Source organism: Mastigoproctus giganteus, chromosome 13, assembly GCF_048544385.1.
Source record: "Mastigoproctus giganteus isolate SK-2022 chromosome 13, ASM4854438v1, whole genome shotgun sequence".
Lineage (NCBI taxonomy): Eukaryota > Metazoa > Arthropoda > Arachnida > Uropygi > Thelyphonidae > Mastigoproctus > Mastigoproctus giganteus.
Window position 1 is genome coordinate 73,442,497 of NC_143587.1, and position 13,576 is coordinate 73,456,072.

At 35.8% G+C, this 13,576-nt stretch overlaps 1 protein-coding gene across 2 annotated transcripts in view; it reads left to right on the forward strand.

Moving 5' to 3' along the window:
• The window catches only part of LOC150076165 (dolichyl-diphosphooligosaccharide--protein glycosyltransferase subunit 1), a 184,023-nt gene that overhangs the window by 127,643 nt on the left and 42,804 nt on the right, over positions 1–13,576 (forward strand). For both annotated transcript variants that reach the window (XM_090388201.1, XM_090388200.1), the window contains 2 exons: positions 8,116–8,254; positions 9,710–9,829. In XM_090388201.1, coding sequence (XP_090244327.1) covers positions 8,116–8,254; positions 9,710–9,829 — 259 coding nt within the window. The remainder of the gene's footprint in view (positions 1–8,115; positions 8,255–9,709; positions 9,830–13,576) is intronic.

The window sequence follows — 13,576 nt, forward strand, 5'->3', positions numbered from 1 at the left end:
TTTTGCAAACTCCCTGACAACTCCAATAACCTCACTTTGACATTATTTATTCGTCGACCACCTCATCACTATCCTTCTCTTACAATCCTTTCAAAACTCCTTCATCCTTTATTTTTTTCTCTCCCATCTGATCCCCCTCTGATTCCATACTCTCTCTTTTTGTTCGCCAAACTCTATAGTACCCCTCAAGACTGGCACACCTATGCTCGGGACTCCAACCAATCCTCCCCTTACTACTTAATTCCCCGTTCTGTGTCATTCGCTAATGCCTTTCTCTCAAGCTGTCTCCTTAGTGCGCAATCCAACCTCCTTTTTGAATATTCTTAATTTTTCTTCCCAGGCAGTATAACCCTTTTATGTTGACTGGCCACCTCCACAAACACTCGTTTTCATTTCGCACCTTGCCTTCTGAAGCATCAGAAAATTCACATCTCCGTCAGCCAGATGCCGGTCTTAATTTGGAACCGAACACTGGAAGTGCACCCACTTCCTGTTTAGGTCTGACGGTGTTACCAGTCAAAGGAAGCGCCTCGTCTAATCCTGTCTTCCGTCTCATTGTTTGTTCTCGAGCAACCCTTTTCACACCTATTCACAAATGACCCCCGCTACCTAGTCCTGCTGTCCCTGTTTGTTTTTGTGTATATTGGGAGTTGAAAATTTATCTGTTTGCTACTATTTATTCTCACGCTCAACCCATCCCTTCACTAAATTTAACTTTCTTCTGATTTAATTTTACCTTGTGAAAGACCCACTATCTTTATTTTATTTTATTTGTAACTTTTTCTTTATCTTACACCATCACTATATCTTTTTTTTCTGATTAATATCTTACTCTGTGAAAAACAACCCCAATATCTTTATTTAAATTAACTTGTAAGATCTTATATCTTACGCTGTCAATGACAGAAAGAATTTTTTGGGATTTCTTGAATTAAGATGAAAATTAGCCTAGCCAAACCTGAAACTAGGCCAGTTATATCATACCACACACACACTGTCATATCTGAAACCAAAAAAAAAAAAAAAAAAATTTTTGGGCGCCTCCATAGCCAGGTGGGAAGGAGCAGCAGTGCGTAGCACACGCTTCTTGATTAGACCGGGGTTCAAGCCCGTCACCACCAAATACGGAGGATGCGGAAAGGTCAGGGAATGACCACCGCATATCCCAGAGCAATATGGCCTTAGTTGCTAATGCTCCTAAAAACCAAATAACATAACAAACATAACCAAAAATTTTGGATATAGAATGGGACATTTGTATTTGTGAATAAAACAGTCACTCTACCACTGGCCTTTTCCTTTCATCAACATTTTTAAGAGTGAAATATCAAGCTAAAAATGCAGCAAATATACACTCATTTTAATAATTAATAATACAGTGGATTCTGGTTATTTGGGCCACTGGTTAATCAGGACAGCCGTTTATTTGGGGCAAATCTGAAAAAACAGAATCCAATCGAGAAAATAGCCAGGGTTTACTTCGCTTAATTGGGACAACATGCCGTTTAATTGGGGCAGAAGACGGCAGCACTGGAGTACAACTATCTCCGACCGAACCACGTGGTACGGTCGGATTTCTGAAGGTCACAAAAATTAAAAAAAAAAAAAAAAAAAACAATTCAGCAGACATATGTTTATTGGGCTTTTCTGTTAGTGCAATCTATCATAAACGGATAGCAAACTCAATCTTATTGAATTTGTGATACCGACAGCTGAAATTATGTGGGTTATTATGGTGAAATGTGTTTACACTTCCATGGAATCTTCAATCATATAAAAAAAATAATTTTCAGAATCTTCTCTTCATTCCTATTTTTAAAGCTTTGTAACTTGTTACTCCATTCTCACTTGCACATATCATGTTACTTGCAATTTGTGTGTGCAATGCTCTTTGTTATTGATTTCTTATCTTTCTACTGTTTTAAATTTTAACCCCCACCCACAAATGTCAGTGAACAGAAATGTCAACTAGTTAGTATGTACATATTACAGTACGTATTAATTCTTCTGATTTTAATGTATCATTTATTTTTTTAATTGGTAAGGCAATAAAGGGTAAATTTGTGCTTAATATATCTTTACTTGTATAGCCCGTGGATAATATTCCTGCTATTTTCGCTAATTAGAATCGCTGTTTAATAGAATTAAAATTCAATTCACAAACGTGATCACAATGACCGACGCTTACTATACATCGTATAGTGAGCGGTACTTTACTGTGGTGACTCTATTGTAACGTGATTTGATTGTACAGTTAACCAATTGTAAAGTGGGAGTCCATTGTATTTTTAACTATTAACGTGAAACTTCGGATAATTGGGGCAGCCATTTAATTGGGCCAAAATGCACTAGTCCCGATGCATTCAAAATAACCGGAATCGACTGTAATAATAATAATAATCGTGTGTGTGTGTGTGTCAAGAAAATGGCTGTGTACCAGAGGTTTCTGTGTGCAAAACTTTATCATCATGTAGTAAGTCAGTAAGTAATAACTTTTTTTTATAAACATTATTAAGGATGAAATATTAAATTAAAAAACATATAAATAAATTAAAAAACATAGACATTTAGCACAAGAACACATCAAGAAGCAAACTGACTGGGTAGTGTGTGTCATTGTATGTGGATCAGTAAAACGAATTGATATATTGTGGATCAGTAAAATGAATTGATACCTATACATACATAAATTAGAGACAGGTAAAAAGTCTGCCAGTTTTATACAAGTGGCATTCACTAAGTTATCTACCTTAATTATAAATAGGTGTGATTTTAAAAAAAAACTAGTTTTGTTGTATTCTTATAAATGTCTATCTTATTTGTGCAGGTCCAGCTCAGTACAAGGAAGCATAGAAGAGATTTAAAGTAATCAGCACAAAGAAAAACATGGATGGTGTGAAATTTGAGCATAGTGCCATCATTACATTTTTGACAAAGAAGGGAGTGGACCAAAAGTTATTTAGATACATGAAAGCTATATTTGTTGATGCTGCCCCTTCTGAATACCAGATAAAGTTTTGATATAAGTTCATCAAATAAATTTGATGAATTTGAGGTGTTGGTCAAAACATCAAAGGCAGATATTGTTGGGATATCAGAGACGTGGTGTCACACAGATATAAGGAATATAGAACTGGAAATTTGGGAGTACAATGTGTATAGGAAGGGAGGAGGGGTTATGCTATTAGTTAAGAAACACATAAAATCCAAGAAAGTGCAGCCAGTCGACATCACTGGACAGTGCAGTGTCAAGTCAGTTTGGTGCGACAAGCACCGGGAGAACTAAATTGAGAGTAGGAGTGCATTATAAGCCTAATGACTCTGATGAGTATAATAAAAAAACTGTACAGGGAAATAGTGGGCCAGTAAATCGGAGAGTCTTATAATGGGGAATTTTGATTTCCCGGATATTGACACTCACACACTAGCAAAGCTTTTGTGGATTTATTGGATGATTGTTTTCTAATCAGCATGTTCGGGAGGCAACTAGAGGGAGTAATACTCTTGATCTGATTATCAGTAATGATTTTTCATGCATTAAGAATCTGCAGATAAAGGAACCACTAGGTGTCGGTGAGCACAGTGTGCTCAAGTGGGATTTATTCAGAGCTAACTGCCTCTCTCAAAGAGGTAACTGCCTACCTCTGTCAGAGATAAAGGGAAGGGTTTTTGCTTTTGTAAAGGCAACTACGGTAGTCTGAGACAGTATTTAAATTCTATACGGTGGGACAAACTGATGATGTTACCAACAGCAAATTCAAAATGGGAAGAATTCAAAGAATTAATCTTGGAAGATACTAGGCTTTACATACCAACTAAGAAATATTGTTCAAGGTTTAGGCCTATAAGGATGTCAGATGAACTAATGAGATATGTAGCAGAGAAGAAAAATGCATGGGATACATATAAATTAATATGTGACATGGAAGCCTATGATAGATATAAGCCGGTCTAAAACCAAGTCACAAAAGAGGTTAGGCAGGCAGTGGCAGATTATGAGAAATCTTTGGCAAAGGATGCAAAGAAAAACAGCAAAGAGTCCTCTACCTGTGTAAACTCTAAAAGGAAAGGGATGAATCAGATTGGTCCACTGGATATCGATGGTTCAACTGTTGATGATCCTGCTCAGGTGGCTAACAAACCAAATGAGTATTTTGTATCTGCATTCACACATGAGGAATTATTCAGGGAAGGGAATGCCAGAGGTGAATTAAACTCTGGCAGTGAGCTAGATGATTTTGTAATAACTAAGAAGAAAGTGGAGGAGAAATTGTTGAAGATAAACATAAGAAAGGCACCCGGGGCGGATAGGATCTATCCAGTTATATTAAAGGAGGCAGCAAAGTAAGCAAGCAAACCCTTAGCCATAATTATGAGAGCATCCCTGGACTCAGGGAAGGTACCCATGGACTGGAGATGTGCAAATGTGATCCCAGTTCACAAAGGAGGATCAAAGGGAGACACAAGTAATTATAGACCTGTTAGTTTAACTTCTGTTCCAGGGAAATTAATGGAGGCACTGGTTAATGAAGCACTACAGGATCATCTAGACAAGACTTCAGTTATAGCTCTGACACAGCATGGTTTTGTTAAGGGGAAGTCTTGTCTGACCAATTTGATTGGATACTGTGATGTAGTCAAAGGAACTGGATGCAGGGAATAACTTTGATATCATATATTTGGATCTTAGAAAAGCTTTTCATACTGTTGCACATGGAAGACTGCTGCACAGATTGGAGCAGTGTGTCATTGGAGGCAAATTGCTGCTATGGATAAAGGGATGGTTGAGTGGGAGAAGACAGAGTGTAATCAATGGACACTGCTCTTCAGTGTTGGGTCCATTGTTGTTTTCTGTATTTATAAATGATATTGATGATGGTATATCAGGCTTAAAATCCAAGTTTGCAAATGATACAAAGGTTGGCAGGGTTGTTAAGGACACTAATGACAGTACGCTGCTGCTGCAACAGGATCTAGAAAAGTTGAGCAGATGGGCTTGATGAGTGGCAAATGAAGTTTAACATTGACAAATGTAAAATACTGCATATGGGAAGCATATTATAGTGTCCGGAGACTAGGCAACTGTGAGGTGATCTAATTGAGGTGTATAAAGCCTTGAATGGTTTGAGCATGCTCAATGCTGATGGGATTCTTGCTCAGAATAATCACTTTAGAGGGCATAAATTCAAATTGAGGAAAGAAGTTCAAATTGTGTGGAAGTTTGCCTTTAGCCAGCGGGTAGTTGGTTGGTGGAACAGACTTCCATCCTTTGTTGTGGAAGTTGTTAGCCTAAATAAATTTAAGGCTGAGCTGGACAGGAAATTGGAACAAACGGAGCGGTGAAATGGGAGCGTTTTTTTTTTTTTTTGCTGATGCTACATAAGCTTGGTTTCTTGTATCATATGCCTGTATTAATGCTAAGAGTTCTCATAAGTTTTCAGCTAATTACCCTTCAAAAGCCCTGAAATCCTTTCGAGTCTCGGATTATTCCATGTTTGTAAAGTAGAATGTAATTGGTGGATAGCCTTGAACTATAACCATAATAGTTCAATATGCAATTGAAATATGAAAATGTAAGCTGGATCTGTGAAGTGCTATGTGCCTTCTAAGCATAAAAAGTTGCACAACACTTATGAGATTCTTTAAGCTATTACTCAGAAAAAAATATAAATATATTACTTCGAAAACATCAGCAAAACTAGATCTGTATTTAGGAAGATAGAAAAAGTTTCAAAGATTAAACTTGAACTAACAAACATGCAAACCTTTTTCTCATGAGGCACCTGATAGGTACCTCGTCAGAAAAAGTTTTGCATGTTTATTGTTGTGTTTTTGAAAGTTAAAAACTTGGCAGCTGTGGGAATATCTTCAATAGTTTCAATCATGTGCAAATATTCAGTGGGCAATGAAAACAGCTTAATATTATTAGATAGTATAGCAACTTTTTACCATAATAGTATAGAAAATTTGGTTGTATGAAGGGGGATATCAAAAAGTTCATACCTTTACCTAGAAATAATAGCCCTAGAAAGGTGAAACTTCACAGGAACTTTAATCCTTTTCTATGTACTCTCCATGGATAGTAACACATTTCTCCCATCTATGGATCAGTTATTTAATGCCTTGATCAAAGAAGTCTGCACTTTTTGCCTGAAACATGATTCCACCTCATTGATGACTTCCTGAGATGAATCAAAGTGGCGTTCGTGTAATGGTTTCTCTTCATTTCTTGAAAAAAGAAGTCTAACGGTGCTAGATCAGGAGAATAGAGTGGGTGCTGCAGTAGTTCGAAGCTGCACTAGGCAACAAAGTTGGTGGTGACAACGGCCATGTGAGCCAGTGCATTGTCTGACAGAAGACGGACACCTTTGGTTAATATTCCACGCCTTTTCACCCTCAGAGCATCACATAACTTTTTCAAAAGATTTCTGTAGTATTCTCCAGTAAGTGTGGAACCATGAGGTAGGTAATCTGTCAGGATAACCCCTTTTCTGTCCCAAAACACGGACATCATCACCTTCTTTGCAGCTATAGTGGTCTTTGCATTTTTGGGAGGTGGGGAGGAGGTGTGCTTCCACTGCTTTGACATGTCTTCAGTCTTCGGATCATACTGGTACACTCAGCCTTTGTCATTTGTCACCAACCAATCAAAGTTCTCAACGTCCGCATTACGCAAATCCAACAGTTGGTGAGAACATTGCATTCGAGACTGCTTCTGAAAAGGCGTCAGCAATCTTGGAACCCATCATGTGGAGACCTTAGACATGTGGAGATGGTCATGTAAAATGTTGTGGTCAGATCCATAACTAATTCCCACTGCATTTGCGATGAAATGAATTGTCGCACGTCTGTCACTCAGCACCAGCTGCTCAACCTTTGCATCCGTCTCACTGTCAAGGAAGACTGAGAAGGAAGGCCATCAACGTTAAGTTGATGGCCTTCCTTCTCTTGACTCGTCAAAAACACTTGTATGACTACGCTGGTACTACAGTTTCCACTTTTTTACAGTGTCATAGGATGGACAATTCTGCCCATACACAGCTTTCATTTCTTTGTCAATTTCCAGAGCTTTCTTGCCCTGCAAATGCAGGAATTTGATCACTGCTCGATACTCCACTTTCCACTTTGTCAACCATCGCGTCCTTCCTCAGATTCTAGGCTCCACCTCTGGTGTACGATCACCTAACAGGAATGAATTTCACGTTAGTTATTGAATATGTATACAACTTATATTAAGTACGGCATCTTCCTACTGATGTTTTATCTAGGTCAGGGTACAAACTTTTTGATACCCCTTTGTACACTATGACTAAGTGAGGTAGACAAGTATTTGTTGGAACAGTAGTTTATAACTGTATCCCAAAGGGCACAGTTATTAAATCTTAGAGAGTAAATAGCAGAAGCCTGGATCTCATGAGTTTACATTTGGGAAATTTCACCAGAATAAATTACTTCCCAAGGTGGATTCAGTGAAATGAAAACATAAGTTCAAAATGGGTGGGAATTGGGTGGCCACTTTTTTACAGTGAGAAAAGTAAGTGTTTCCACTTTCAATCTTGAAAACGGCTGTATTGCCTTTAAAGTGCTTAAACATTATATGTAGCCACCTTCAATACTGAAATTTCAGTTCACATTCACATTTTGACAAATTTAATTCATGTTTCCAGATCATGATTTTATTCCAAATCATTCCAAAATATACATATTTGTAACATAATTTCTCTTTATGTTATTTTAATTAATGTGAACTGAAATCCTGGCCTATTTGCTGGAAGGCGTAGCATCAAAACATCACTTCCATCCCTTATTAAAAACAGAAAGTACTAGTCTTTTTTTTTTTTTTTTTTTTTTCATATATTCTTGTAATACCCCAAATTAGCACCAGAAAAGTTTTCAGAAAAAAGGTATATTCAATTTGATAGTTCCTGTCCAGTTCATAAACTAATATAAAATGTATTTGCAGCTTCAGTTTTTCTCCTTAAAAATTAAAAATAAATTGCACACTTTAATTTAAGTAATTAAACTAAAATGCTGAAATGTGAGAATAGTGATGATTTTTCCATATTTAAACTTTACTTCCTGATGAAGAAAGTTCATCCTAATTTTGCTCAACAGGAATGTCCAAGTAGAATTGCCATATCCAGTAGTTCGTGGACCTGATGAACATCATTACACTTACCTTGACACGATCGGAAGGCCTGTTATAGTTTTACATAAAGCTAACTTAGTTGAACAGCATATCCAAGAATTTCAGGTTAGTAAAAAAAAAAAAAAAAAAAAAAAATAGGAAATGCAAAACACAATGAAACTGTATGTTAACCTTGTAAAGCTATCTAGATTACATATTTCAACAGTACTTTCCTAAGCAGTGGAAGGAGCATACAAATTTAAACCCAGTTATAAATTTTTTGCTTAAATTTTTATAAATTAATATGCTTATATGTAAATTAGATGAATTTAAAAATATTGATAACTACTATATTAATGACATGCAGTTTGTGTTGTATAAGGCGTAGTGAATATAATAGAAATACAGAAAGAGGAAAGAGTTTTTTAATGTTGGATAGTAAAATAACAGCTGTAGTCTGACAGAAATTTGGTGAGTATTAGCTATTGACAGATGGTCTGGGAAAGCATAATGTTAACGGCATCATGTGTTCATATCAGACAATATAAATCAAGTGGACATATATGTAGGGATGCTGTATGTGTGTGTAATTCCAATGGAAGAATGGGAAAGACAAAATATATATGGTTTTGAAGCAACCCTGCTAGGGTTTTCATGTATCACTGTGTCTCAGGTGGATCAAGATTGATCTAATAACCAAATTGCATTCAATCAAAGGTGACTTTGTGGTTGGAAATAGCTTGTTGATGCAAGAGGTGAATGGAATGAATGGTTACAGGGTAACAGAAAGATTACGATCAGTCAAATAACAACAGAGTACAACAGTGGTAACTAAAGAAGCATTTCAGAAAGCACAACTCATTGCACCTTTTCACAGATGATGTTATTGTAGCCTTCAGTAGAACCAGGTTCCACTCCTATCAGTAAAAAATGTTGTTACACTAGGATCAGGAACAAGAGTGCCAGTACCAAAATTCATTTCATTGGTTATTGCACTGTCATAGGGCTGATTTATGCCCAGAAAAGAAAATTGTATTGGGACCTATAATTTGGCACAGCCCAGGTTTCATTCCATTAATTACATTATCATTAAGAATATGAAGCCTTAGGATAAGTTAGCAAACTTATTACTTCTTCCCCTATAAGTCTTCTATAAGTCTTCCCCTTCCACTTTTCTCCCCATAGACAATATTATTAAAAGTACATGACATGCACTTGTACAGGATTTTGCTGCATGCTTGTCATATTGTGACTAAGGAGCCAAATTATTCTTGAAACTTTCTCTAAATCTTCTTTAGAAAAGAGATACCAGAAAATCAAAAAATGAAAAAATTTTATACATTTTGTTCCTTTTTATTATTAATACTAATTTATTAATTAGTCGTTTATTCTTATAATAAAAGAAACCATTATCTTTGAGTGTATATCTACAGTAAACAGCTGAGATTTTTATTTGTAATAATTTTCAAAAAAATTTATCAAGTATTGTTTTAGTTATGATTTTACAAACATTTAAATCTTACTTTAAAGTCTGTACTTCACCCAAGAAAAGGTTCAAAACATTTATTGACATGTTTTTAGGTTCATTATCACTTCCAGAAGTATTTGATGTTTCAAGAACCTGTATTAGCAGTAGTGGCATTCTGTCTTCTCTTTTTGCTTGTCATTATTTATGTCCGTCTTGATTTTACTATAACAAGGGTAAGTGTAATTTTTTGATAATGCAGAAGTGTTTTTAGTTTTTTAGATAGTTAAATTCTATAAGATATTCAAAGGATTCCAAAAATAACGTATTTTTTATTAATAAGATTTGCATTAACAAATTTTTTTACACACCACATATAAAATAAATCCTTATTGCAATAATTCCTTTTAAAATTTTCATTTGTATTAATAATATAGAATCTTTTAAAGAGATGGTGCCACTATATTGACATTTAATTATATATTTTTGGTGCATTATATATAAATACAGTACTTTACTGTATTTATAATGGAAAAATTTTACCAAACTGGGTAGTACAGTAAACCCTCAATTAAACAGACCTCGATATAACGAATTTCAGATTTAACGGATCGGATAAATAATAATATAGTAATGTATATATTAATCTCGACCATATTATTTTTTTTAGGTTATACAAAACTTCAGTGTTATTATTAATTAAAAATGAATAATAATTACCTATTTCCCTTATTGTTTTGATAATTATCTACTTATTTTTATAATCAAATTCAGAAAATTGTAGTCAGGAAATTGTTTTTTATTCTTTCTGAAAACATGTTCAAATAGCTATTTTCCCAGATAACAGATAAGAGCAGGCGGTGACTTGCGAGCTGAATGTGGCTCGGGACACTAAACTGCAGGTCTACCGACTCACTTTGTTTCGGTCTCTAGTCTGCTTCAAGCTATCATGCGGTCAGGTTGTATACAGAGTGTTTCTCTGATTTCTGAATTGTGACTTTATTTATTAAATAATTTTGCAATCCTTATAATTTAAAATGGCATCAAGTGATAGAAGAAGCATGTGTTTGTGAAATTTACAGTGTAAAAAAACAAACTGTTTCCGATATCCATAAATCAAGGGCCAAATTGCAACATTTTTCTTTAAAATACAGTCTTGATAGCTCTAAATGTGGTTCTACAGAGGGGAGTAGAAAACACGTGAAAGTTGCACAAGATAAAAACTTAGAAGAAGCTGTGTATAAGTGGCATGTTCAACAGATCTAGTGGTGTTAATGTATGAAGTTTTGAGCTGAAATCTGCATGTAAAACTCCTGGAAAACACATGGGACTTAATGTTAAGGCAAATGATGGGTGGCTATGGTGTTTTAGAAAAAGGCATGGCATTGTGAACAAAAAAACCTGTGGTGAATCTTTGAGTGCAGACACTTCAAGTTGAGCCATTTAGAAAATTTATAAATGAACTTATTAAATCTGAGGGCCTTATTTTATCACAGGTTTACAAAGCCGATGAAACTGGCCTGTTCTTTCGTGCTGTTCCTGAAAATACGCTGGCCTACAAACGTGGCACTCCTGGTCGCAAGTTAAGTAAGGAGCGAATTTCTGCCTTTGTGCAAATGCTGATGGCTTGCATCGCCTGAAGCCCATGGTGGTAGGAAAATCAAAGAAACCACCCACTCTTAGAGACATTATGAATCACTTGCCTGTTATTTACACCAGCTCAAAGAATGTGTGGTTTAACTTCAGGGATTTTTTTCTGATTGGGTCTTCAACCACTTTGTCCCTGATGTGAGGCGCTTCCAGACAAATGTTCTGAAAATTTATCCCAATAATGTTTGTTGCTTCTTGACAATGCCCCTGCTCATCCTAGTGCTGAGAAGTTAGTAAGGATAGCAGAATTAAATGTCTTTTTTTGCCTCCTAACACAGCTTCAGTTATTCAGCCAATGGACCAGGGAATAATTGCAGCCACCTACAAGAGGCTGTATAAGAAGAACTTTTTGGAAAAAGTAATGGTTGTGTTGGAGGATGAAGAAGATGCAGGAGAAGACACAAGAGGAGCCAGGACACTTCAGAATCTGTGAGCCTACAACATTAAATCAAGCTGCTTGGAAAGAGATGAAGACTACGACTTTGGCAAATGGTTGGAAGAAGTTGTTGTACAATATTGAGCCGGATTTGGAATTCGAAGAATTTGAGGCAAATGACTTTCAGCGCACCCTTGTAAATGCTGACAACCAGGAAATAACTGAAGATGATGTTCTGAAATGGCTTGAAAATGATGGTGATCCTGGCTACCAAGTCCTCATTGAAGAAGAAATTGTGGATGAGGTTCAATATGGCAAGACAGGGGAAGAAGAAGACATTGAGGAAGAGCAAATTACACCAGCATGGCCTACACTGAAATGAGAAATCTCATGGACATCGCCATACACTACATAGGGACATCTTCTGACCCTGAAATTGTCCCTTACTATGAACATTTTCGGCAGTTCAGGGTGATCATTATTAAGAAACAACAGCTGAAGCTGTATGCTTTCTTTAAGCAATCTTCACCGACTCCCATTCCTGTTTCACCTCCAACTGCTTGTATATCTCAACTGTCTACAAGCAAACAGATGACACCAGTACCACCATTTGTGAACATTTCAGAAGAATCTGAAGCTGAGGATTCCCCTTTACCTCTACCTTCAGCTACTGAATAACGACTACTGTACTACTACCACTATGGTCACGGCAAAGTACTCTTCAACTACACTGTCAAAAAGGTGAATAAATCTTACATATTCTTTATTATAATTTAATAATTTTATATTTTACAGTACTGTGTATTGTATTAAAGCTTTTTTTTTTTTTACATTAAGAACAATAAAAAATGCCCCCCCCCCCCAGGTTACATTCGATTTAATGGACTTTCGGCATTAACGGATACCCCTTCTCCCGTATTAGTTAAATCGAGGGTTTACTGTAGTTTCATAACAAATTCAACACATTTTTCAGTACAAAATTACTAGAATATAGAAATTGCTGCTACGTTCAAAGTGGCACCTTATCAGTGGAGGCCAAGCATTTGAACACACATTTCTTGTGAATTTAAACTGCATAGGACTCAATTGATATAAAGTAATGTGTGAAACCATTTCCTGTTGCAGGGAAACAACCTAAAACATAAAGCAAACCATAAAAATATTTTTGTTGGGGGGGGGGGGGTAAAATTTCATTTACTAATTAACATTAGAGACAAAGATAAAAAAGGAAAAGAATAGTCGAAATGCTCAACCTGAACTTCAAATAATATAACAGCTTGAGGGCAAGATCACTGATGGGTCCTAGGCTATCTGACCAGGAGATCCCACACATCTGGTGAACTTGATATAGGGAACCAACTGGAATCTTGACTCAGTTTCATTCCTCATCTTCTCATGGTGTAATACTGCATGTGAGTAATCACAAATAGCATGATGTGAATGTGTTGCTGTGTGTGTTGAGGTGGGGAGGCAGAAGGAATAAGGAATATCGAGAGTTAGAAATAGATGTGTAAGTGTTAAACAGAAATGGCAATTTTTGCTGTTTTGTAAATAGCAGATATACTAATGGTGATATATAAAATATACAAAGAAACTGTATGTATAAAGTTTATTTTATTTGTGAAAACAGAATTGTTGAAGCCTTACTTTATAATTAATAATTCATAAATAATAAATAATATTTAAATAAATAATTAATTCATAAATAATTCATTTATTTATGTTGTCTCAAAAGTTAAGTGGGAGGATTACTAACATTGCTCACTATGAACACTGATTGGAATAGCTACTACAGAAAGCACCCCCCTCCTTTGAAAAATGTATGCATTTTATCTCAACAGGTAATATGAATATAATGAAGCCGAAGTAAAAAAAAAAAAAAAATTGTTTATTCAATATAGTAGAACCTTAAAAAATCTGGCCCTTCCTGAATATTTCTCTGAGGGTAGTCCAATTT